Below are 26083 nucleotides of genomic sequence, written 5' to 3'. Positions count from 1 at the left end.
GCTGGTAAGTCCGTGTCCGGGCAGCACAGATCGCCTCTTGCAGCCACTGAGCGATTCAGGGGCAGGACCCGACGGCTCCAGTTTGGTATCAGCTCCGTCTGGGTAGATATAGATAACAGACACAGACGGGACCTTTTTTTTTTTTAAAAGGCTATTTTTGCGCGCTGTCTCTGCCCGCGAAGCCTCTCTCGCTCCACTGCGGGCCTGTCCGGGGCCGAGCAGCGCTCACGGGGTCCTGCGAGGATCCGCCCGCGTGGCTGGACCACAAAATGCGTGACCGAGCTCGCGCGTCCGTGCGGAAACACCCCGATCTACCGCGCCGGACTCCGATGAGGGGCACGTTTGCTGTTTCGAGGATGATTTTTATTGTGCAAACCCCTGTGTTGTCTCTCAAGGAGGAGAGGGAGTGATGCATATCTCTCTCTTCCTGCAGGGCTGTGTGCGTGTGTCATTTTACAAAAAGCCACAGAGTACCAGCCTTCGCTGCCCAAGTGGCCTCATCAGTAGGGGCTGCAGGACCCTTTCCACACCTCTCACCCCCACAGCAGAGCTGGGGGGTCCAGATTCCTGCTGGCCTCACGGTTTTCCCTGCTGTCCGGAGCAGCGCAGGCAAGGGGCTGAGGGCGTGTGTGAGGTGGAGGGAGCTGTCTAGCCCAGGCCTGCTATTGACACACTGTATACTGCCATCTCCCATTCCCCCCAGTGCCCTGGGCCATCTCCCATTCCCCCCAGTGCCCTGGGCCATCTCCCATTCCCCCCAGTGCCCTGGGCCATCTCCCATTCCCCCCAGTGCCCTGGGCCATCTCCCATTCCCCCCAGTGTCCTGGGCCATCTCCCATTCCCCCCAGTGCCCTGGGCCATCTCCCATTCCCCCCAGTGCCCTGGGCTGAGGAATCACACCCAGAAGAATTCGACAGTGCTCATGTCTGAAGCAGTTTTTTGCATTAAGAGCACCATGGTCTGCCTGTGCAGTGCAAAGAGAAGTTAGGACCAGAGCAGTCTGTTACACCCCCTGGTTAGGCTGCTGGGGTGTCTCCCCCATCAGGAGCTGTAGTATCCTCCCCACACATTCAAAGAGCCCGCAGACGCAGATTGTGAGCATCCCAAACGAGTGTCAAACCCAGTTCACCAAGAGGACAGCCTTTATTGAAACACGATGGCTGTTCTATTTTCCCCAGCAGCCTGCGATTCTGCACTGCAGATCTTGGCTTTACCCTGCTGTCTCTGTCTCCACTGTGATTTCATACACCCCCAGTGCTCTATTACACTCCACTCCTGGGTTACCGCACTGTGCAGCACTGAACATGTGAGCTGTCCTGGGAGCCCGGGGTGAGTTACATCACTGTAACACCCTTGTTACTCTTTCTCCTCCAGTATAAAGTTGCAGATGTTTGTTTTCCAGTGAGTGCTTTGCGAGTTCCACACGATTCAGGGGAAAGCATGCTCCAAAGGATCACAAGTGTCCCTCTTTCTCCTAGACGGTATTGTACAGTACGTGCATCTTGCACGCCGTCCAAAGTTTAAATTCAACAGCTGAATGATTGCAAGGGAGGGTGCGTGCACGTGTCCTGTGTGTGTGTGTGTGTTGGGGGCATCAAAGCACAAATGAAAACGTTGCCTAATCTCTGTAATTTGCCATATTGTTTTCCCAGCCTGAGCGAGATCATAAATTAAAAGTCTGAAAATGACAGAGCAGGTCATGTCTTTCAACAATCGGCTCCCAAATTCCTGTGGGACTTCTCGTCGGCTTCTGCTTTTAATTGCTTTTGGATTAAAGAGAAAAAGAAAGAGAGGGGCTGTGTAGCAGATCGTGTCCCGCGATTAGACAGCTGCCCGGGACAGAGGTGCGCCGGGGATGGTGCTGTGTGCTTTCTGGCAGAACGAAAGACCCTTTTTCTTGGGTTCCTGTGGAATTTCCTTGCCCCAGAACCTGAGGGTGCTGTGATGATGGGGGCTTCAGTTACAATGTCTGTGCAATTTATAACCCCTATTCCAGGGCTCTGACTGCTTTTATAGGATGTCTTTAAGTTTCCAAAACAGAACCAGCATTGTGCTTTGCAGGAGGTTCCTGATGGATGGAGACACCTAATAGGATGTCTTACTTGAAAGCTCCTATTTCGCAGTATTAGACTAGGCATTCTGTTCTGCCTTATACTATATTAAACCCAGTGCTGGCATGCACACTGTGTGGAGGACATCATGATCCATCAGCTGCTACACTTTGTAGCCTCTTGGGCTATCCTATAGAATGTTACTGCCTTTTTTGGGGTTTTTTTCTCCAGGTCTGAAACTTGTGATGCACAGAGAGAGAGAGAGAGACGCAGGGAGAAAGAGGGAGAGGGAGTGTGAGGCCGACAGGCGTGATGAATGGCAGGCTGTGATTGTGTGCAGATACAGAAGAAGGGCTCTTTTTAAAGCAGGCGCAGATGAAACAGCAGCGCTAATCTCCTGTGATCTCATACCTGAGGACAGGTGTTTGGCACAGGCTGGGCTGCAGGGATAGGGGCGGAGCGGGGAGGGACTCAGACAGTATCAAAACACGCCACATTGTTTCTGCATCCCTCGCCGCCTCCCTCCGCTGATCTGGAACCGATAGAGTTTTATTTTCTGCAGATCAGTTGTTTTCGCTCCCTGGAGAGAAACGGTGTCGGGTTCCCCGCGCTGAGTCTCAGGGTGGTCTGGGAGATCAGAGAGGAGAAATCAATGGGACGCAGACGAGGGAGGGGGTGGGGGTGTGTGCTGGGGGGTGTCTGTACAGGCGTGGCGGTGAGCTCTCATCTCTGCTCAGGTGTGACCCTGGACCCAGCTCCCCCCTCTGCAAGCTCCCCTAGCCTTCAAAGCGGGCGATTAAACGTGCGATGAAAAGAAAAGTGCTTTGCTGGGACTTTCACAGCCACATGTGAGATTGCGATCTTGTAAGTGCCAGTTTAATGGACTCTTGTTTTGCTCCCCCTGGTTATTGAAGTGCATCTGCGCCATGTGCCGGCAATCGACAAGCGTTTGAGAGAGTGCCAGCTCTTCTCCAGTGCCAGCGCGATTGTCTGATAATCCACAGCAGTCCCTTCTGGGGGACGGCTGCCCAGCGATCCTGAATCTGCCTCTGTTAACTTTGAGACCCCATTGATCTCAGAAGGGGGTCCCCTTTTCTGTTTGTCTGCAAAAAGGTTTGACATGTTTTTAAAGTTTTTTTTTCTCTCCACCCTGCGCTGTCTGTGTCCAGGCCTGTGCTTCTCACTTTCTTCACCCAAAGTGCTGCACTGTAGCGGGGCATGAAAGAGCTGTTGCTCAGGTATAAAACTCTTCCTCACTGGACCCTCTTTGACCAGTTACTGCACCCACAGCCTGAGGACATGGTACCAGTTACAGCCTTGCATCCAAACTCCAGCGCACGGCACCTCCCAGTGAAGAGGGAGGCTGTTGGTGTGTATGAATGAGTGTGTGAGTGTGTGTGTGTAGAGGGGGGGCAGACCACTGGGACAGGATTTGAAAGGGAGAGCCTGCAGGATTTACAGCTCCATGATAATTTATTGATTGAACGTTTTTTATCCCTTTTACTGGCCTGCTGCTGAGGGCAAAAGCAGGTCCCTGCAGGAAACGCCAGGCGCAATAACAATTCCAATAAAACGAGTGAGAAGGAGGTGGGCCTGTCACTGAGCGCTGCCAGGGCCGAGGGCCGAGGGGAGACCTCAGCTCTTCCCACTGGGGACCGGAGAGGAGCAGGGGCTGCCGGGCCCACTGCACACAGGACCCCTGCAGAGACTAAAAGAGCGAAAGGGGAAAGAATTCCTTCGCTGCACGTGCGGGACATGAACAGTTCCCACATCCCATTCCCGCGGAGGAAATGCCAGAGAGCCGAGTGGAAAGAACGCAAGGATTCCTGCCTCTCTGGTTGCTCGCGAAAGCACTCGGGTCTTTTCGATGTTCTTTCTCCCCCACGCTGCTGCAAGCCGGCACCGAGCACTGGCGCCCTCCCACTGCCACTCTCTGTGCAGATGGTCCGCGCCGCAGGCACATGGAGCCTCAGACAGGCAGTCCCGAGTGGCCCAAGTGGCTCAGCACAGGCAGGGCGCCAGCGTGGGCTGGAGGCTTTTCTGCGGACGTGGGTTCGAGTCTGGGTCACGTCACTGTCCGACTGTGGCCTGGATTTCCCGGTGGCTGCAATCTGCGTGCCGGGGATTCATGCTGGGATGAGTCAGCCAGGACTCTGGGCTCCCAGCACCACAGTGAACCTGAGACCTGTGGTTTTCGCAGGTCAGGGGTCAAGGGTGAGAAGGTTAGGTGTGTCTTCATGCCTAGGCGCCTGTTCTAAACTATATCGCACCAAGTATTTCCTCTGCAGCTGGGAAATACAGTATTATCACAGGAAACTTTCCACTGGGAGCAGGGCTCTCATGGCACTGGTGGAAAATCAGGTGGAAATTTTTCTTCTTCGCAAAGGTAATGTTAAATCAAACAAACCAAAAACAGAAATGATCTTTATCTTTAAGGATGAAATAAAAAAGGAAACATCTGTGTTTTTTTTCCTTCTTAATATAGATGTACTTTTGAACTCTGCGTCGTGGTCTCCCAGTGCTCTAGACAGGGATGAGCCCTGAGAATCCCCTCCCCACGGGAGATCAAAGCAGGGAAAGGCCACTGCGGTTTCACAGAGGCACAGGAGGAGGGGGCTGGCGGATTATGTGTCTAGTGAGCACGACAGTCTAAGGACTGTAGTGGCTAATAAGACAGGGCCTGACTCAGCTTTCAAGGCTGTGTGCTCCAGAGCAAAGTGTGCACTTAATAAGTTTGGGTGAAACTTTGTCCAGACCAGGTTACAGAAGCCGCTGAAAAGGTGGCATTCAGAGAGGCTTGGTAATTCACACGTGGTGACACGACACAAAGTGGCACAGCCAGGATTTGAACTGGCAACCTCCTGGTAACAAACCACAGAAATGTCTAAGTGGCGGAGACAGCCGTAATTGGTTTCATTTTTCTCTTCGCCGTCTAAATTTGGCCTTGTTGGACTTGCAGCTCTGACCTTTGTGGCAGACCTTCTATAAAGTCAGGAACAAATTGAGCTGCTGCACAAAAAGCTTTGAATTGTTATAGAATTATTAGGACAACTCACTAGTAACTGTTTATATAGCGGCTTTCATCACAAACGCCTGTCTGCAAAAATAAGATGAAAAGGTAGTAAGCTTTTAATACATAGCGTCTGAGAGCACCTACTGTATATGTTCTTTTTCATTTACCCGTGTGTGAAATAAGAAATGGAGGCTTAAAGATGAATACTTTCATTTGTTAAGTCACGCTCCTAGATCGTTTTATAGAACGTGCGTATCTACACATACACTGCACAGATATAAAGAAAACCAGAGCAGGGAGATGGGCTGATTTCTGGAGGCTGTATTGCATTGCTCAGGCTCTGTAAACTGCAGATATGATGTGCAAATCCATCATGCTGGTGAGGGGAGAGGGGAACATTCATTCTACTGACACCACCCCCCCCCCGGCCCCAGAGAGGACCCTGAGGGTGCTGGACAGCAGGGCCGCATTCCGCACCCCCCTCTGCCCCCCCCAACAGACACATTCCCCCCCCCACCACGGCTCTGCCTTCCACTGGCCACCCGACGGCCCCCTCTCCCACTCCCGCTGCAATCTCGGCCGTCTCTCCCCAACACCGCCGGGAGAGGGGGGGGTCGCTGGGCGGAGAGGGAGAAGGAGGAGAGCAGGGATTGGAGCCGCACAGGCCCCTGACACTTCCTCCTGGTTTCAAGGCACAAACCAGCCGCTTTCCTCCTCGTCTAAGAAGCGTTCCCCCTCCCGCAGACGATCAGAGCAGGAGCGGGCGAGAGCCTGAAGACAGCAGGCGGGCTCAGGTCTTCTCCCAGGGAGACAGGCCGAGGCCTGCTGGGTCAGCAGGACCTTCCATGTAATTGCCGGGACTGGATAAGCCTCAGCGAGGTGTCGCGGGGCTTCTCGACATCCCACTTCCGCAAAGAACCACGGACCGCGTGCATGTCGGCCTCGGAGGGCAGCCCGGTACTGCACGCCCCCTGGCCGACCCCTGACCCCTGCCCCCTGGGTCAGGGCTCCCACACGCTAACTCAGCTCTGCCTTCCGTGAGGGAGAAGAGGTTGGTGATCTTAAACGCTTGTGCTGTGAAAGAAGGGTCCCACCTCCCCCAGTGTCTGTCTGTGCAGAGGTGCGAGGACTGGGGCCTGACTCTCCAGGTGTGGAGAACCCAAGCTGCCTGAAACAAACAGGACTCCTTCCCTGGATCTGTCACAGCCCGCCGAGAGATCACACACCGTCGTCTCTTTTTTAACAAGCCTGCTGCACGGGCAGCGCCAGTGATCAGAATGTACAGCTTTTGTCCAAAGTGGGTCCTGCAAGTGTTTTCTAAGTTGAATAAAACAATTATTCCATTACAGCCTTACACACTCACTTAGCCTTTAATTTAAACTTTTTTTGCAGTTGCTTTCAGAAAGACAAAGGGGGGGAGCGGATGAGCCTCTGGAAGGGAAAACAAGCCCTGGCAGTAACCCTGTGATGTTGTCAGCTCTGCGTGACAGTCTCGAGCTCGAATCTAAGACAGAGAGCAGGAGAAACGCGAAAACAACCCCCTCAGTCTTTTAAGGGAAGTGAAGCACAATAAAGCCAGCCGTTTCACACGCTGCTGCCGATGAATCAAAACAGAATTTGCACAACGTGTTGTGTTTGGCACAGGAATCCACATTTCTCCAAAACTACTTTTTCTAGTGAATGACTAAACTACTAAACCCCCCCCCCCCCCACACCAACAACAGCCCCCCGCTCCCAGAAGACTGGAAATCCGAGAGGCTGAGCTATCCCTGGAATGACGGCTGATGTGGCAGTTCCTTGGAACAGATAAGAAGCAGCTCTCCCAGGGCCAAGGCGCAGGGCGCTATCTGGGATCGCCGTGCCCGGGCAGTGATGGATGATGGGAAAAGCGGCGAGCGGTACAGGCCATTCATCACCGGCCCGCCCAGAGCCCTGGCTCCTGTCCCCCGCCTGCTGCCAGCTCCGTCTGCCTCTCCCCCCCTCGCCCTCTGACCCCCTCGGCCCCTGTCCCGCTCCCTTCCCGGAACCCCGCTCTGACGGCCCCCCTGCGGAGCGTGAGCGGTCCGGTCTGGGGAGACCGCACTCCGTCAGCCCCGGCCTCTTCTGGCCTGCGCGGCGAGGAAACGGGGAGAACTTCGCCAGGGGACAAAGGGGAAAAAACAGATGAACATGGCGTGTGTCTTATTTCCGTTTTGCACCAGGGTCAGCAGCAGAATTTGCCCAATTAGTCCAAGGTGGGAGGGGGTTCTTGCTCGATTGTCAGGGGAAGGACACCTTTGGGGTGTCCTGACGCGTTGCTAGGGCCGGCTAATGGGAGCTCGGGGCAGGGGGCGACCCAGTTGATTCACAGGGGCCTCCGGGTCGTGCAGGTCCAGACACGTCCTCTTCTTCCTCTGCGTCCACTGCGGTTCCCTAATCCCCGAGCCCCCACCTCCTCTGCTCCAGAACCCCCCGTGGTGAAGCTGGAGTCAGTGTCCCGGGACGCCAGACCCCCACCGATCTGAGAACAAGGATCCATTCAGCCATTTTCTGTCCTCAGAGGGACAATGAGCCCCGTCCCCCGTCCCCCCCATGTGTGTGTGGGGGGGGCTCAGCGGGGACGCGCTGGGGGAGCTGATTTACAGCCACAGGCAGAGGAATGTCTCCGCAACACATTCTGGGCATGCCAGCTCGGGGGACACAGAGCCGAGCACACACACACAGACACACGCGCGCGTGCGTGCACACACTGCGACAGGTGCGCTCAGGCAGGCGGTGTGTGTGTGTGTGTGTGGGGTGCTTCAGGGTGGGCGGCTCAGACCTCGTTAGCAGGACTGGCTTTCAGCTCCAGCGCTTGGGGGACTGACTCCCTCCGTGTCCCGCGCCCGCCTGCCTTCATGCACGCTCTTATTTAATTACTTCATTGGTGCTTGTTGTAATCGCTTGCATTTCTGAGATTATTTCAGAAGTCATGTGTTTACTCAGTTGATGAGTTATCATAACACTGTTTCGTTTGAAAACGAGCTTTTAGGGACACGTAGATACCTTACTACTCCCTCCCTCTCTCTCACCCCAATGATCGTTGACTGAGTCCCTATAGCTGGAAAACCACAAGAGAGAAGGCCTTGCCTGTCCCAGATCAGAATATATAGGGTGCCAGGGCCATTCCTCTGACGTTTGGAAGTGGAGAGGTGAAATCTGCACTTTTTACCACCAGTGATTTGTGTTCAGCCTGGAAAGAGGCACAGAGAGAGCATCCCCTGCTTCAAACTGGAATCCAGCAAGGGGAAAAAACACACAGGGATCGGGCATCTGGAAGTAAGTGAGGGATATCTTTCCCAGCCACTGTTAATTTCCAAACCCGTGACCCCTGCCCAGCCGTGCCGACAGGGCCTGAAGCTCGGAGGGTGGGATAGTTCTGCAGTCTGAACGCTGAAACAAAACAATGCTAATTGAGATAGAGCTGGATGTGAAAAGGGCCGCTCTTGGCAGGGGCTGCATGTTTCTCCTGGCTGCCAGTGAATAGAGTCACGTCTGCATGTGTTAGTCTGACGGTAGCCAGCCTCTCTGCAGTTGCCTCTCCTCCCGCACTCCCACAATGCCCCGAGCTGGGACAGCCAAGCTCCTAAATGCCTCCCTCGGTGGAAGAGCCAACAGACTGGTGGACAGCAGGTCTGTAGGGGGAGGCGCTGTTGGACAGCATGGCAAGATCACACTGAGGTGTTCTACGACACAGGGAAAGCATGGTATATACAGACGCATCCCCAGGCTCACTGAAATGTCCTGTACTGACAGGCTCAGAAAGCTCAACCTTTCCGGTCTTAAGAATATAAGAACAGTAACAAGTGAGAGGAGGCAAGACCTTTCAGTCCAAGGAGGTCCTTTGGACCTACGTAGCAAATTGATGCGGCTGCGCTGATGGTAATGTTTAACTGGCTCTGTCAATGCTTGAGGATTTCTACCCAGGTCTCAGCATCGTTGGCCTGCAGGGTCCAGAGGTGCTCTGCTGTCCTGGGCTATCACCTCCCTGGAGCCGGCCAGTCAGCTCAGCTCAGACAGGGGGTCTCCTGATTTTGCTCTAGCTGGTTTTCAGTGCAATGCTTTTATCCCACAGGAAGCCCCAGTTCTGAAGCGTTTACACTCTCCCTCTTCATCTTCCCACCATCCGCTCTCCCGCCCTCTCCGGAGGATCCTCTCCTTTCCTCTCGCTTGCCCCCTGTGCGCTCGTGGCCGTGTGTCTCTGCAGTGGGCCAGTCTGAGTTCACACAGCTGCTCTCTCTCGCTGTCTGCACATCCTGCTCTCCCTCAGCACAGCAAACACATCCCAGAGCAGCCCAGTAACTGTGGTGCCCCCCTTCGCCCCAACAGCGAGGAGGCAGTGAATAGAGGCACATTAGTAATCCCAGAAAGTCGAGCTACCAGACTTGGTGCAGACTGATCCTTCAGCCCCACTACAGCCCTTCAGCTGCTGACTCCTAATGCACAGGACCAGCATATCTCTCCAGGAGTGAGATAAGGTATGTCAGTAAACAGGGGATTAACTATATCCCTGAGCCTAGTTATCATCCTGTCCCCACCTCCCCTGGCTAGTTCTGGCTGCTGGCACCTACAGTAGCTCCTGGGTGAAGTTCCTGGTTTTATTCCCTGTGTGCTAAATTCCTCCACAAATTTGCAGCGACCTCACAGCAATCGCTAATCACTTCCATCCATCGATCAAAAAATAATCACCCTCAGCGATCAGCTTTCTAACCTCTCAAGATTGATCCAGACGAAAGACAAGACTGAGACATTATTTCCGTGGTCCTCACTGAGGAGAACAGGCATCAGAGGTGGTTAACGATGCTGCATCAACAACGTGACGGCGCTTCAGCTGAGGCCCAGTGAGGAAAGACAAATGAGTCAATTTCAGCTGCAAGACAGCCAGGCTCTGAAAAATACCCAATCTTTTCAGCATTAAAAGGACAATAAAAACTTTTAAAAAGCACTCCAGGTCTGCAATACAAAGAAAGACACAGACCAAAGTAACAACAGTTTTTTTTCGGTTTCGCAGAGTTTAGTCGCTAGACCTTCAGGTGCGTGTCCTGCCCGGAGCTCCGAGCTGTGTGTGGGGTCTCTGTGAGTGAAAGGGTTGCCCCAGCGTTAGCACCTGGTTCGTTCTGCACACAGCTTGCAAGACTCCCTGCAGGTGTGGCGGCTCGCTGCTCACAGAGACCTGCTGCTCTACAGCAGGCAGACCTGGCGCAGGGGAGATGCATCCTCAGCTCAGCACCAAGCCTGAAATGGAATGGGCACAAGCACGACAGCACCTGCCAGCTTACACGTTGCGCACGGCCTGATTCACAATGGCATCTGCACAGCAGGTATAGGTATGTAAGTCCGCCTGAAGGATCTAATGTTTCCACTGTCTGTGTGGTGTGCTCATTGTGATGTGGCGGGGCTCTGTAAGAATTGCAGGAAAGGTACCCCCCAACCCCAACATATCCGCAAGCTGGACTTCAGATTAGGTAGCTGAGCCCATGCCTGAAAATAACCTCTTTATATTTTATTCATTTAGCGCATGCGAAATCCCTGGGCCCAGCAATAGCTTCTGGCCCCGCAGTGTGGAGGGTGTGCAGTCTGTGTGGAGTGGGCAGGCCGCTAGGACGGGCTGCAGAGTTTGCTCTAGCCCACAGGAACACTGATCCCCCTCTATAGAGGCTGGCAGGACAGGGACCCTGACCAGTGACCAGTCCTAAAGTGCTTCAGACTGGACCCCTTTCTTTCTGATGATCTTGACCGCAGAGGGACACAGTATTCTGCTGCAGAGAAAGACAGCGCAAGCGCTGAGGTCTGGAGGGTGGTAGTGGCCACACCACCTGTTGTACCAGGAGATCACATTGTTCCTTGTTTTGATCTTGGCTGCTGTTGTCTTTAAGTGCTCCCGGGAGGTAAGTGTCCTGTCCAGGGTCACTGAAAATAATCTGTTTCAAAGAACAGCTTGATCTTCAAAGGTTTTTGCCTCAGTGCAAAACTTACTTCCTGTCTTTGGACGACACTTCCCATATTTTCACAGAGGGTACATATGATACTAGAACACTTTTCGCACTCATCAATCTGTCTGTGTAACAATGAGCACCCTGTGGGTAATGGTGGCTTTATAAGTGCAGGGTACAAAATACACAAGAGTCACTGCTATAGCTCAGCAACATCATGCTGATGAGCATTTACAAGGGGGAAAGAGCAGTCCATGGCTGCTAACTTTGACTTTATATTGAGATGTTACTTGGACGATCCACACATTTATTATTATAAAAAAGGACATTCCCGAAGGTTTTTGCTCAACTTCTGCCCCCGTCTCCCACCCTGCCCCCACCTCTCCGAGCTCCTTCGCTCTGTGGGCTCCGCCGTGATGAATGGGGCTCCTGAAGATGATGGATGTGCTGTGGGCAGGTCGACGGGGGAGGGGGCGATCTGTCTTAGAGAAGTGAAGCTGTGAGGAGCTGTGAAAATCGCCAAACACACACAGAAGTCCGGAGGGACAGAGGGGGGACGCAGAGGGGAAGAGAGGTGGAGGCAGGGGGTAAGACCTGCAGGTACAGACAGAGGGTGAATGAATGGGGGTCGTGGTGACAGAGAGAAAGAGTTAGTGGATTTCCCCAAATTAGCAAGCTGTATCCTGGAAGTTACTGCCCTCCCAGATTCTAGGAAGATAAGGGATGGAGCCGGGAGAAGAGATACTGTGGAGTGAGGGGCTGCGCAGTGTCTGGCCCCAGGCTCTTCCTGGGAGTCAGACAGTGCCACAGTCCGAGCACAGGCCTGAGCTGCGCCTGATTGAGCTCACCTCTCTTTCCTCTCTTCCTCATTAATTCAATTTCAATTCAAGGTGCTTTATTAGCATGACTGATGGGTACAATCAGTGTTGCCAATCATTATCTAAGAGAGCAGTGAGCACACTCGGTCACATTGTTTTTAACACTCATGACATGTTGTTTTTGCCACTTTGGCAGCACTGTATGAGCTCATTCCACCAAAGGGACTGGAATTGGAACAGGTAAGGGGGTATAGGTAAGGGGGGGGGATAGGTAAGGGGGGGTATAGGTAAGGGGGGGGGTATAGGTAAGGGGGGGGGATAGGTAAGGGGGGATAGGTAAGGGGGGGGGATAGGTAAGGGGGGGGTATAGGTAAGGGGATGGCAAGTAGACTGTGTGGGGAGGAGGGGGAGTAGTGAGGGGGAGGCGGGGAGACTGGGAGGGGAGGCGGGGTATTAGCGAAGGGGGTGGGCAGACTGGGTGGGGAGGCGGGGCATTCGTGAGGGAGAGACGGGGAGACTGGGTGGGGAGGCGGGGCATTCGTGAGGGAGAGGCGGGGAGACTGGGTGGGGAGGCGGGGCATTCGTGAGGGAGAGACGGGGAGACTGGGTGGGGAGGCGGGGCATTCGTGAGGGAGAGGCGGGGAGACTGGGTGGGGAGGCGGGGCATTCGTGAGGGAGAGGCGGGGAGACTGGGTGGGGAGGCGGGGCATTCGTGAGGGAGAGGCGGGGAGACTGGGTGGGGAGGCGGGGCATTCGTGAGGGAGAGGCGGGGAGACTGGGTGGGGAGGCGGGGCATTCGTGAGGGAGAGGCGGGGAGAGGGAAAGTAAGAAGGGAGGGACAGACACGTTACATGAGGAGGAGGAAGGTGCATCACAGCCGCCAGCTCAGGGACTTTGACTCCGTGAGGCGCTCCGGGACGGGGGTGCTTCCCTTTGAAGCACTGGATGAAAGAGGGGGATGGAATGTGAGCTACAGTGTCTCCTGAGGCCGATGGCCTGCACACACAGATTATTATCTAGTCCAATCCCCACTCACATGAAATTCCAAGCAGGGTGAATGGGGACTGGAAACTCCAAATTTAAAAGAAATGAAGTTTGGTGTGGACGAGGGGCCTAACAATCTCCTCTTTGTCTCCACAGTGTTGAGAATGTCAGCTCTTTTCAGGCTTTGAGTATCGGAATTTGCTTCAAGTTCCCTTCTCATCTCTTTCACAAATAAGATCATAAGGAGCTGAAAGCAGGTTGCAGCTGTGGCTGAGAGCCTGCTCTGGGGGGCGCGTCTGGGGCAGGAAGGATGCTGATCAAGAGGCAAGTAGGGACTCGGTGTTTGTGTTCAGCTCTTGCCAGTACGCGAGCACCTCAGAAACACAGCAGGCACTGACTCCAGCCGACTCTCTGAACGTCTCTCACAGCAGAATCTGAGCATTACTGGAATATACGTTGAGATTAAATCACCTGTCAGGATCACCGACGCCCAGTCATAATGGCAGGCTAATTGAGGCTTACTCCCAGACAGGCCTGCTCCCCAGATCGCTGTGAACACACTGCTGTGACAGCCCTCACACCACCACCCCCAGGGCTGGGAAGAGTTTCCTTCACTGGCCTGCGCTGTTTTTGCTGCAATAGGCAAGCCACGTGGGAAAACAGGAAGGGAGAACTGTACAGACCGCAAACGTGTCAACTGTAAAAAGCGCTCAGAAGCGTGCAACTCATGGTTTCAGGGGGAGAAGGGCTCTCGACATAATGTCTCTTTAATACAAGCCCAGCTGTCGAGGACATCTTTAAAAAGAGGTTTAGGCTGGCACAAATGAAAATAGTTTATTATATTGAAAAACATAGCATAATTGTACAAACGAGAGCACAAAATGACTCCGTAAATTTGCGTACATTCTCCCCATTAGGTCTTGTAGTGTTAAATAAAAGTTTTAAAAAAGCGTGTTGTGGATCCGTGAGGTGAGGAGCTCTGTCAAGCGCACTGGCTGGGCTGAGGCAGAGGAGGGCTTGGCTCAAACTGGCTTCTCCTCCTGTGAAATCAGAGCCCGGAGCAGCGCTGGCTTGGGAGGTCATCCCGAAATTCAGGTTAAAGGGGTTAAGGACTGGGCTGTGGCTTGGGGAATAGGGGGGTTTCATGACATAACCTGCAGTGAAACACAAGCTGCTCTGCAAAATCTGTTCGGCAGACCCCCCAGAACCTGCGCCCCGGGACGAGGGGCTAGCAGTCACCCCCCCCCTGCCCTTCCTCTCCCTCTCCGGCTCTCTTCTTCGTCCCTGGCTCCTCCTCTCAGGATTCAGGGGTGGGCGATCCCAGCAGGGCTGCAGTCGGGGGGCCTCGGAGCTGCATCTCTGAGCCGGGGTCAGGGGTGAACGAACCTGCAGGTCAATGGGGAGCAGACAGAACCCCGAGAGTCCCACCTGCGCTCTGCAAAGGTCGAGAGTTCGGCTGCCAGTTGCTGTAGCTCTGGATTTCTCTTTGCCTGCCAGGCCAGTGGCGGCTGTGGCCCTGTGTGCAGACATCTGTACCTGTCTCTCACACACACACTCACTCACATCTATAATAATAATAACAACCTTTATTTGACATAGCGCCTTTAAAGGTGGCTTCTCAAAGCGCTTCAAAGCACTTGCATTGCTTAGCAGGAGGACACGCTGACATGTCTGCTGTGACACTGACGGGTAAGTATGTAGTTGTGTACCGGACTCACAATGGACCCGTGGCCCAGAGTCATCCAGGGGTTAAGTGAAGAGAGAGCAAAAGACTCCAGTCCAGAGATGAAGCTGTCACAGAGCCGACCCCCAGCAATGCTGATTCCTGTTAATATAGCTGGGAGGACTGGAGCCACTGGGATAAAGTACCTCACTCGGGGTCCAACAGCACTGTTTACAGCCGAGGCTTGAACCCTCCACCCATCAGTCCAGAGACACACCCGTTACATGTACCCCCAAAAAATATTTGAAAAAACCTTCAAGTGACCCTAGATGTGCTGCGTATGTGTTTAATTATTAATGTTGTGGTTGTTGGAAAAAATAAAAAAATAATTTCAGCCGCCTTTTGTTAATCAGTAATATTCCGCATTACTGCGGGCCTAGTTGTTTGAGTGGATGTGTTTGATATTCCCGCAGGTAAATCAGTAGCAACAACATGAATGAGAAGGAATTTAGCAACCAGCACCATTTAACTAGATTAGGGTGAGCAGTCAGGTTAATAAGTTTTTAAGACAAGCCTTGCTGATCTTGGTCAAGGCGGTAATTGTGTTCGTGTGTGTGGCTTCCCAGTGTGGGAAAGACAGGCTGAGGAGCCATCGGAATGATTTGCAATCCCATTAATCACGGCCAGGGAGGACAATGTCGCAGCATTTTTGAAGTGTTATCTGTTAATGTAGGTTTCCTGGTAGCACATGTGTTTAGTGCTCTTGATAGTTACTGATTGACATTTGTAGCAGGCTGGGCTGCTGTGACTGTAAAAAAAACAAAACAAAAGGCATAACAGGACCTGCATTCTCTTCCATGAGGACTTTGCACCGTGGCAGTTCACACTGTATGCCTTTTTGTGTTTGTAAAAATACACTGCACTACCAAAATATTAAAGAGTTGTATGTTCCACAGGAATGGCCCCCAGAATATAGCACGTCCCAAGGTCCCTTGAGTTTAATGATGGGGACAAAGGCACCTCCCTTCAGAGGAGATGGAAAACTGAGGTCCTGAGTCTCCATGGTCATAAAAATCCCAAGGTGTTTCTCGAAAAGAGTAGGGGTGTTACGCCTGCATCCTGGCCAAATTTCCCATTGGCCCTTTACCAATCATGGCCTCTTAATAATCCCCATCTCTGAACTGGCTCCATCACCCTGTTATACTGTTATATACAGCTGGTGTGTGGGGAGCATACTGGAGCACTCTGCTGCCACTGCATCATCCAGGTGAGGGCGATGCACTGGTGGTGGTAGAGGGGAGTCTCCTTTACCTGTACAGCACTTTGAGTGGAGTGCCCAGAAAAGCACCATCCAAGTGTAAGGAATAATTATTTATCCCTGAGCCTGGCAAAACTGTAGCAGGACAGGCGTTTTCCTCGGTGTGCATTGCTTTAGGAGACATGGCTGGTGCACGTGACCCCGTAGGAGACATGATTGGTGGTACATATGCGTCTGGTGTGTGTCTGAAGGCAACAGCAGACCTGGCTAATGTGTATATTCAGACAGCCTCGGGGGTTTATAGGCAGTAGACATGTTTCTGCAAATTAGTTTCAAAGCCCATCTCTTATTATATTCTTTAATATGTTACAAAGTAATAATACTTTGTATAATAATTATAATATATTATGTTATATTACTCTACTGTGTATTCCAAAGCCACCTTTTATCACTGTATAATGTTGGCAGTTTGACAAGGCTGAAATCTGGGACGTGTTAAACCAGAACCCTTAAGAGGCTTTACTATGGTATAATGTGGTAAAACTGTAGTGAAGCACAGAGTTCCACAGTAAAGCATGAAGCTAGCAATGTTTGCTACAAGCATGGTAGAGATATCACAACAATGTGAAAATACCTTTCACTCTTACCATGGTACATTTTCATAGGCTTCAATAGTCTCGCCACCTGACCCTTTTATCTTAAATTAACCATAATTTAATTTAGCTACGACTATTAATTACATCTAAAAGGTTAGTAGTGCAGACTAAAAACGTCTTCTAAAGCCCTTCAACAGTGTGGCCCTCTTGAACGGAAGATATCGATTCCAGATTGCATCGCCAAACGCCGTTGAGTTTCCCGTACTTCTGCGCCACCTGCCGGCCAGAGGTGGTAATAAAGAGACTCGCACCTCGAAGTGTGTCCCCGGCTCGGACCCTGGGCCGTCCGCGGCTGTCTGCGCCTTCAGAGAATGAGCGGTTCATCTTTGATTTGTTGATGTCACGAAGCTTGAGAGGAGGAAGTGCATTTAAAACCCAAGCACAGCAGGCTCCCCAGGACTACTGCTGAATCCCATACTCGGGCTTCTCCCGAGAAACGGCTGGTTGGGAACACGGTTGAGACCGCATTTAAGGTCTGACACGCTCCACGCGTCGGAAAAGCCCGAGTGCCGCCGGACTTTCCCGAAGGCAGCAGATCCGTGAATGCGGTTGTAGCCCATAAACCAGGAGGAGCGCGTCCTGCCTTCGGTAGCTGGTGTTGACTTTGTTCTTCCGTTGTTATCTTAGTTTTTATTCTTTGGGTTTAATTAAATTCAACTTGACCTAAACAGCTGTCATGGGATGCGATGGAGGCACTATCCCCAAAAGACACGAGCTTGTCAAAGGACCCAAAAAAGTGGAGAAGGTGGGTGTTTTTAAACGTTGCTCTTTCGGGCTTGTTTTTGGCCTGCTTGTGTTGTGACGCCTAGGTTTCTCAATTAAAGTCGTAAATCCTTTATTTGTAGTCGTTGGAAAAACATCTGTTTTGTGGCAAGGACGATTTTTGTTTGTTATTAAATTTTAAAAGTCGCGCCGTGTGAGTGAACTTGGATACGTGGTCGTTTGAGGAGAGATAACAGCCGCCGTACTCTGTAAATACTAGGAAATGCTGTCTTTTCCCGGCTCGTTAGGGCGAAAATTGTGAAAATGTGATAGCACATTCAGTAGCGTAACCTGTCTGGGAGGGTGACCCTGTACGAATTATTGGAGATTGCTTTTCGTTTAAACATGTTGTGACCCTGAGGCAGACGGGAAGCAACACATAGCAGAAAAGCTATTGATCTTTTAGTATCATTATTTCAGTGATGCGACATTTGCTTAAGAGCTAGTGCTGTGATCCAGAGTCTCAAGAGAAGTACGTGGAAGAGTGTAGAATCGGATTACCGACAGGTAAGAAGATTATAATTCGGACGAGATGCTTGAATCAGTTAGCTAATAGCAACCAAAAGAGGTGGGTGTTCAGCGTTTCCCTGTGCCCCAGAATTGAGGTTTTGGGGTTGTTCTGCGTCTGGGGGTCCCCCCTGTCAAACTAGGGGCGCCCAGCTCCCCCTTCCTGTTATTTGATATTTGTTCCTTTGTCGTCATTTTGTGAATACGTTAGGAGGGCCGTGTAGAGATCTGGGCATGAGGGATGTTTACCTCCTGGTTGTTGTGTGGTTTCCGGTGGGTGGGCGGGCAGTGTGGAGCACCAAGCCTGCAGCGCACACACACACACGTACGGTGTACGGCATGTGTTGCGCAGGTTGTCATTGATGATTTTGTTTTCTACTGCTGCGTCAGGTGGATAAGAGCGCAGAGCTGGTGGCGCGCTGGAACTACTGCGCCCTGAGCCAGGAGAAGCTCAGACGTCCCATAGTTGCCTGTGACCTGGGCAGGTAAGGAGAGGAAGAGTCTTTCTTTACCCCCGGTAGCTCCCCCTCCTCAGGACTGCAGTGCAGAGTTATGGACCCCCCACCTCCTTTTGTATTGAGACACTGGGTTGGAGCCAGTGATGTGATGACTCGTGTGCAGTATATCTCACGGTTCAAAGGAATGTTTTATTTCTTTTAACGTTGATCAATGCTTGAATTGCATTCGAGTCCTTTGAATGAGGATTGGATCGTGTAGGGCATTGCTTCGTGGCTTTCAGTTGTTTCTGTCTCCTTAAGTCATGTGTATGCACACTGGCACAGGCTCTCATCCACACATAGACGGACAATTCTAATTTTCCTTCAGACTGGGGTAACGGTAATCATGTGTGCTTGTGTAAGGAGGTAATACATAAGAGGTAAAAAACAAATGGGTCATCATATGTGATCATCCTGGTACAGGTGCATGCATCCTACAGGAAGTACTAGATAGATGGAACAATCCCCTAGAGCTACACATAGCTTTACTAAGGAAGAATGCATGAAATGAGTAGCAGGTTCTTTATTTCTACAAAGGTGTTTCCACACTTGGAGAACACTGGGTTTCATTTAAAACACCACTGGAATTTCTTGATGTCATTTTTCCAAGAAGGACCCGGGTTTCTAAACCAGATGTCTGTCTTCCCTTTGCCTGCCTGCAGGCTGTACAATAAGGATGCTTTGATTGAGTATCTGCTGGACAAGTCTGCAGAGAGACCCAATGCCGAGGCCGCAGCTCATATCCGGGGGATCAAGGTCTGTTACAGTAACTCTTTTTCTGCCCCCCTCTGCGATTACAAAAACGAATTGAAGAACAGAAAGCAAAACCGGAGTGTTTAATCAGAAAGTAAAAAGTGCCCATTCATTGAAGGGCTTGCAACATTTATTTGGCACTGATTGTAGCTGTTAGCATTCATTATTAATATTTTTTAAATGCTGTTTTCTCATAAATCATTTCTGACATATTAAGCCATTCTAAGAACAGAGTAAACGCACAATGATCTGTTTTATCATACAAGGACCCACTTTTCAGAATTCAGCTTAAACTAGTCCCCTGTTTTATTCAGCCTCGTTCTCTGCATTTCTCCGCCTTGGCATAGTTAGTGCAGGTTTCTCAAGGCCCCTTTGGTGATGAGGAACGAGTAAGGGTTTATTCCATGCCGAAAAGAAAAGGAGAGAGAGCGTTTCGGCTCTGGGCTCACAGCTGGCTCCATAGCCCAAACATTGTCCGTTTTCCTTTTAGCACGGAATAAACCTCTACTTGTTCATTTGCAGCCCATGCATGCTGACACAGCTCCCTGGTTGGACTTTTGGTGCTGTACCTTCTTGCAGTTTAAAAAAAAAAAAGATTTCTCGCCTCTCAGTTCGATTGGCATGCTGCGAAGGAGAAGGGGAGCTGTGGAGTGCAGGCCGAGGTGTAGACAAAGCACAAGCTGTGACCCGCGTGTGTGTGTCTGTGTCTGAGCAGGACGTGAAGGAGCTGAACCTCACGGACAACCCGGCCTGGGAGGGGGACCACGGCGACGCCAAGGGCGACCGCTACGAGGAGCTGCGCTGCGCCCGGTTCATCTGCCCCGTGGTGGGCCTGGAAATGAACGGCCGACACAAGTAAGGGCTCCGTCCTCTCGGGGTCCGTCCCCCCCGGCTGCCAGCCGCGCCGCCGCGGGCGGGGGTCAGGCCCGGGCGGCGCCTGCAGCAGACAGTCCGGACAGCGTGGGGCCGACCTGTAGGAGGTGCTGTCCCAGGCCGTCCTGGGCTAATGTGAGGACAGAGGTCGCTTGATCTGGGCACAGGTGTCATTTTCTCTTTTAACTGTACAGTTAATCCTCCACTAGGTGGCAGGCTTGCTCCAGCCAGTCTTAACTACTGTATCGCGCTCCATCGCCTCACACTCTTGCTGCTCTAGAGCTCCAGGTTATGTGGTCTGTTTGCATACAGACATTTTGTAATAAAGGAGTTTTCCAGTTTTGCCTTAGCAATGCCCATAAAGACCGTACTGCATAGTTCTTTGTATGTTTAATATTACCAACTATATTTTTTAAGATAAGATTTATTGTCCTCCGAGGGAAATTTTTTGTGGACGTGCAGCACTTCTGTACATTTAAATATAATGCACACACCCCCCAAAAAAACAAAAAAGCATTGCACATCACTCTGTTGCACATGTATAACACATAACATATAACGTTTATGACACATTACAAAACATATTGCACACAAGTGCTTGTAAAGGTCAAAAATGGTGTTTATCCTTGCCATCTGCATTGACAGCTTTAATGGATAGTGGAACAAAGGGATGTTTGTATCTGTTTGACTTACATTTGGGAACCAAAAAAAGGGAATTCGTGTTAAGATAGCTTGTCTGCGATGGACTGGCGTCCCATGCAGGGTGTGTCATGCCCCTTGTTTGCCAGTTTGATAGAAGGCGACTGCCCTGCATTCCTGTTTTTCAAAAAGAGGTTAGAACATGACAGATGGAAGTTACCTCCCAGACTAATAAATTAATGACCACTTAATTAATACCAATAAATACCACTTAATTAATTAATACCACTTAAAAAAAATCAGTTTTCTGAACTTGACATGCCTTGTGCTGTCACTCTCAACAGGAGGCTGTTTAAAAAACAATCCCTGGGGGGATGTCAGTCGAACTCCTTGTCATTTTTGAGCGAAGTGGAGTCGTTTCCTGCTCTCGACTCTCCTGGTATTACTGACGTGATGGCATGACTCTGCTGTCGCTTTTCGGCTTCCAGGTTCTGTTTCCTGCAGACCTGTGGCTGTGTGTTCTCCGAGCGCGCGCTGAGAGAGGTCAAGACGGAAATCTGCCACAAGGTAAGGAGCTGCGGAGCCGGCTGGTCGTTTAACAAACGTGCAGAAATAGCCGTGTAATTGTTTGCCCGTCCAGAGGTATTCCAGGAGGTGGGTGCCAGGAACAGTGGCCAAGCAGGCCGGAGATAAGAAAAGTATGCAGGGTTGTACAATCTGACTGCAACAAGTGGACCTTTGTAAGAGCCGCTGGCTGTCTCAAGCCATAGCCATTAAGGCACAAAAACGGACTCCAGATAAAAAACAAATTTTCCTTGGATGTGCCCGTGTCATTCAATAACTCTTCATTTTTCTGTGTAACGTCGGTGTGGCAAAATAGGTTAATATTTAACCTGTGAAAATAAGTTAAGCAGGTAACTTGGGTTATGTGAAAGTATGAACTTCTTCTATTATCATAGATAAGCTTAAATGAAAGTTTTTTTTTCTGTCTTTTGTTGCCCCAAGTGGGGAAGTTTTAAATCCCAGTGTGACACAGACACCCAATTACTTACCTTACTTGTAACATTTTAGGTGTTTATACTTTTAACATTCATACACTGATAAGTGGCACTCTTCATTTGTATCAGACATATTGAGTAATGTATTACTTTTAATACAGACTGTTAATTAACCTATGCTTTTTTAGCAATTATATATTATCAGGGTTTGCTAAGCATTGTTTCATCCCAGTGAGTGCTGGTGAAGTTTGTGGTAAAGTCAGCTGTTGTGTCTTGTAGTTTATTAGCCCTGAAGCTCCTTTGTTGAACTCCACAGAGACTAGAATGTTACTCTAGTCTTCATCTTCATGATCCCATAACTAAGAGTGATAACCGTTGGCCTGCTTTTCTTTGCTATATTCTGCATAGTGCCTGTAACTTCATGTCATTGCAGCGTCTGCTCAGCACCCTGTACATTCATGCAGTCCAGTTAACTGTTCCCTTGGTACAACCCTTTAGATCCAGACGATCATGGCTCATACTAATTATGGCGTAAATGTAAAATGTCTTCTTTTTTGGGGGGAAATTCCTTATGAATTGCCGTTGTATATTATTGTGATATACAATCACGTGTTCCACGTTTTTATCGTCGATTTTGTGACTGTATTTCCCTTTAAAATGCAATTAGGTCTTCAACAGGAAGTTAAATTTATTCTTTTTCCTTTGGGAATATTTTTTTTCTCGTTATTTATGTTAATCACTGTTGTAGTTGTGATAATAGTAACCTTCATAGACATTTCCATTCTGTGGAAAAGAGTGAAGCTGCATTCAGAAATCATCATGAATAGAAATTCGACACGCATATGTGGTGGATAGTGAACTAAAGGACAGGAATGCTCTGTGGTCAGTTATCGGCATGATCTCCGAGCTGTCCGAGAGATTGGTGTGGCCACACTCACTGTTGTTGAAATGTGGAAAGTGGAAAGCTGTGGCTTTGTTTCATAATCAGCAGAGTTTTAGTGCTTTTAACTGCGAAGCACAAATCGAACGATTCAGCGTTAAAGGTACATTGTGACAATGTGCAGCCGAGCGTCACTGTTAGATATTTCTCCAGTTAATGGTTCTAAGTTATATTTAATGAGAAGGTCCCATTGAGAATAAGATGAAAATGAGGAAGAGAGAAAATTAAAAATAAAAAAAAACTATTTCTAATAGAATCAGAAATTCTGACCAAAAAAAAGTGACAAAAATGACGTATTATCTTGAAAAAACAGGTATTTCTGACCTGGCTTGTGCAGTCATGCTGTAGAATTGCCAGCTCGTTGTTTGACATTACGATCTGTACATTCAGGAAGCTGTTACGCCTTTAGATTAGTTGGCCAGCTATTTGTGTTAGGTGTTATTATCGTGTATGCTTAAATATTAAACAAAATCAAACCCCACCATTTCTTTAAAAATTCAGAAATTCTAGGCTCAGAATTTCTTAGTCTTTTAAAGAAATGCATGCATTTAATTCCAGTCAATATTCTTTTTTCAACCAATCAATAATATTAGGTGTCTCTTTGACAGTGCAAAATGTATTTTTACACAAATACAGTGGAGCATGATTATTATGGATTCACTGTCCTCTTCTGCAAAACCGGAAAGTATCATCTTATGAACCACAAGGAACTATTCAAATAATAAGAGCTTTCACTTCTGTCATTATTTCCTTTAAGATGCTATATGTGATTAAACAACTGTTTGGAGTATAAAATATTAAAAGCAACTGCAGATAAATTTCCAGTAAGCACTATGCAAAGTGAAAACGAACTAACAATGTTTCTATAAATTTAAAATTAGTCTTGAAGTCAAAAGCATATTTATTGTATTTAGTATCAGTGCATTAAACTATTATAACAGAGAATGTACAAAAATGCAGTACTCAAACGTTATTGCACCAGAAATTGAAACCTGTCTGATGTTCTTTTTTTTTTCTATTTCTGTTACTGCGGTACAATCGTTCTCTTTCCACCCGCATTAAAACATTGGGTTTCGGTTGCTTGGTGTCGAGGTGCAACACTTTGCTGAGTCACAACTGAAGACTTGTTAAAAAAACAGGCTTGCTGGTTGCAATGAAGTACTGGATGAGGACCATAATGTAATGGCTTCAGCTGCTGTACTGATACGGCACGTCCTGATACTGGCTTCAAGTGGTGAGGGTGGGGTATTTCCAGGGATTTGGTTTTGTTTAATAGTTAATGCCTGACACAAATAGCTTACAAGTCAGTCTAAAGGGGTAACGGCCTTCTGCATGTTCAGATCATACAAAGTAAAAAAAAAGCTAGTGAAACCATGTCTCCAATACTTGTTTTTTTCGAGGTAAAACAGCATTTGTGTCACTTTCTTAAATAGACGTCGGTGATATGATCCTCCTGAACTATATATGTTCCATGATAACAAAATACTTCAAGGACATTTTACAGTGCTTTTTGAACATAAGAATGGATATAAATGAGAGTTAGTAGTTCATTGGTAGAAGAATCTCATCCAGCCAATTCTGGACAACGCTTTAGATACACAAGTTCTTCCTGTTGTTGGATTTTAATGTTCTCCCACATTTGTTTCCATCTGTGTCTTCTGGCATCTGTTTTATTTCTCATTCTGAAGAAGTCAGTTGGGTTGACTGGATCAGGGCCCTTGGAGATTTTAAATATTTGTATCTTGGGCTGTGGTTTTCAGATAAAACAGGAGCTCCACAATATGCTCAGACGCAGTGACCTGGATCCCACAAACAAAATGCCAAGTTCTCGCTGATGCAGCTTGGGAACCCACTGCATCTCATTAGGTGTAACATGGACACCATGCAAAACCCTGAAAGTGCTATAAAAACATCGCCCTCTTGGTTCGCCTCTCACAGGCACCTGATTTCCTCAACAAAGTACGCGTTCACAGTCCCATGCTTTCAAAGTGCTTGTGCAGTGACACATGAATTGCCAGCTGTTGTGATTTTTAACAAGGAGCTGCTGGAGTATTTGATTCAGAGCTTATGCAAGACCATTTCAGTAAGGTCTTATATGACTTTGTAATTGTAAGAAATGAGGCGGTGCTGTTTTCCTTGGTCTACTGAAAAGGCCTGAATTTGGCAGAGCAACTCAAATGGGTCTAAAATGCCGGTGAGGCACTTTTTGTCAACGTTTGTTGTTTTAAGACGTTACTTGTTTGCCTTTGAAACACGCTCTGCTGGTTTTTCATAGCAAAGACTGTGATGACTAACCAAATCAACGTGGATACTGTACTTGTTTGTATAATTGGATCTTGTGCTTTAACATTACACTGATAAAGCACGCAGATTTAAAGTGATAGTCGACCTTGTTTGGGCTTAGCTGTCTCTTGTGAATGTAGATTTCTATGTATGTATGCAAGAGTAGATTAGATCCAGCTTTTATCTCCCAGTGCCTTTAAAAGCTTTTTTTCCTTGAAGTGCTAGTTATTGTGCAGGGTTGCATGTGAAAAATGTGGCCTAATTCCACTGCCATGGGAAACGTTGGTCTGAAGTCCGAAGGGAAAAGCTATGAGATTTTTTTTAGCTTTTTTAGCTTTTCTTTCTTTTTTTTCTCAGCATTCAGTCCTTAGTACTTTGTTTTAAGCATTTGTGACCTCCAGTTTACCAAAGTCGTTCTCCACAGCCTGAGGGGGAGGAATGTTTGACTTTTTTTTTTATTGAAATGGCACTAATGGTGATGATTACAGTAACTTCCCAAGAAATATTGTAGGAGAAGAATACCCACTTTTTTACTTAAAATTGGAAATGTCTTTTCCAAATGTATTCAGCAGCTTTAAAAGAAAGCTCTTTTTCTGGGGGAGTGCTGTAATTGAATCGCTTTCCATTGCATTAGTAATCAGTCCAACGTAGCTCTATTTACTTAGTGTACAGGTGAAAGATAGTTTGGCCTTTTTTGTTAATTTGCAAACTTCCACACGTGTTTAAGCATTTTGTAATTCTGTTTGTGCTCCTGGACATAAATTCTGGCTTAACGTTTCTAAAGTGGTTTTTAGATTAGTTTTTACTCCCCCGTTCTTTCAACATAGTCTAAAGTAACTGTGCTGTGTGGGGTTAGCAGTTAACCAAAGCTGTGGCTCAGTAGAAAGTTAATGATCTGCTATTCAGTGGGACAGGGGTGTGGATCCTCAGTCGGCCCACTGCGGGAATCCTCATGTTGGCATGTCCCTTATCTCATCATGGCTTGAGCACATGAGGGTTGTCATGGTGGTGGCTTGAATAAAACGATACTGTAAATGGGCCCTGCTATAAAATAAAACGGCTGCACAGATGTAGTAGCTGGGAGAAAGGAGGTGCAGCAGGCAGAAAATGACAGTGGGCTCCACTATGATGGGTTCACAGTAATCTGACCTTGGTTGACCTTGGTTTAGCGTTTAACAGAACCGGTGTGATGAGTTTGGAATGGCTGGCTTCAGCTGTCTTCCTCTGCTCCCTGCCTGAATGAGTGTGTATGAGTGTGTAATGGTTTCCAGTCAGCGGTGAAACCCTCTGCAGTGTTAAAAAGGGGACTGTACCCAAGGGGCCTGAACCTAGGATTCGTACTAGGATAGGAGTCGTATTGCGTTTTACATTTAAATAAACATTTGGAGGAATATAACTGTCCACTGACTCTTTAACAGGGTATTTTTAGAAGGGATG

General features: G+C 49.1%; 1 protein-coding gene across 1 annotated transcript in view; it reads left to right on the top strand.

Annotated features, from left to right (window-relative positions):
• Positions 1–16940: 16940 nt before the first annotated feature.
• Positions 16941–26083, top strand: part of rtf2 (replication termination factor 2) — a 29359-nt gene continuing 20216 nt past the window's right edge. Inside the window, exons 1-5 of the mRNA XM_088607758.1 lie at positions 16941–17139; positions 18054–18148; positions 18823–18916; positions 19629–19768; positions 20914–20992. Of these exons, the coding sequence (XP_088463884.1) occupies positions 17071–17139; positions 18054–18148; positions 18823–18916; positions 19629–19768; positions 20914–20992 (477 nt within the window). The 5' untranslated portion in view covers positions 16941–17070. The remainder of the gene's footprint in view (positions 17140–18053; positions 18149–18822; positions 18917–19628; positions 19769–20913; positions 20993–26083) is intronic.

This window comes from Lepisosteus platostomus, chromosome 15 (genome assembly GCF_059453375.1).
Source record: "Lepisosteus platostomus isolate fLepPlt1 chromosome 15, fLepPlt1.hap1, whole genome shotgun sequence".
Taxonomy (NCBI): domain Eukaryota; kingdom Metazoa; phylum Chordata; class Actinopteri; order Semionotiformes; family Lepisosteidae; genus Lepisosteus; species Lepisosteus platostomus.
The sequence above is the reverse complement of the archived record's forward strand: the minus strand, read 5'-3'. Positions and strand labels throughout refer to the sequence as shown.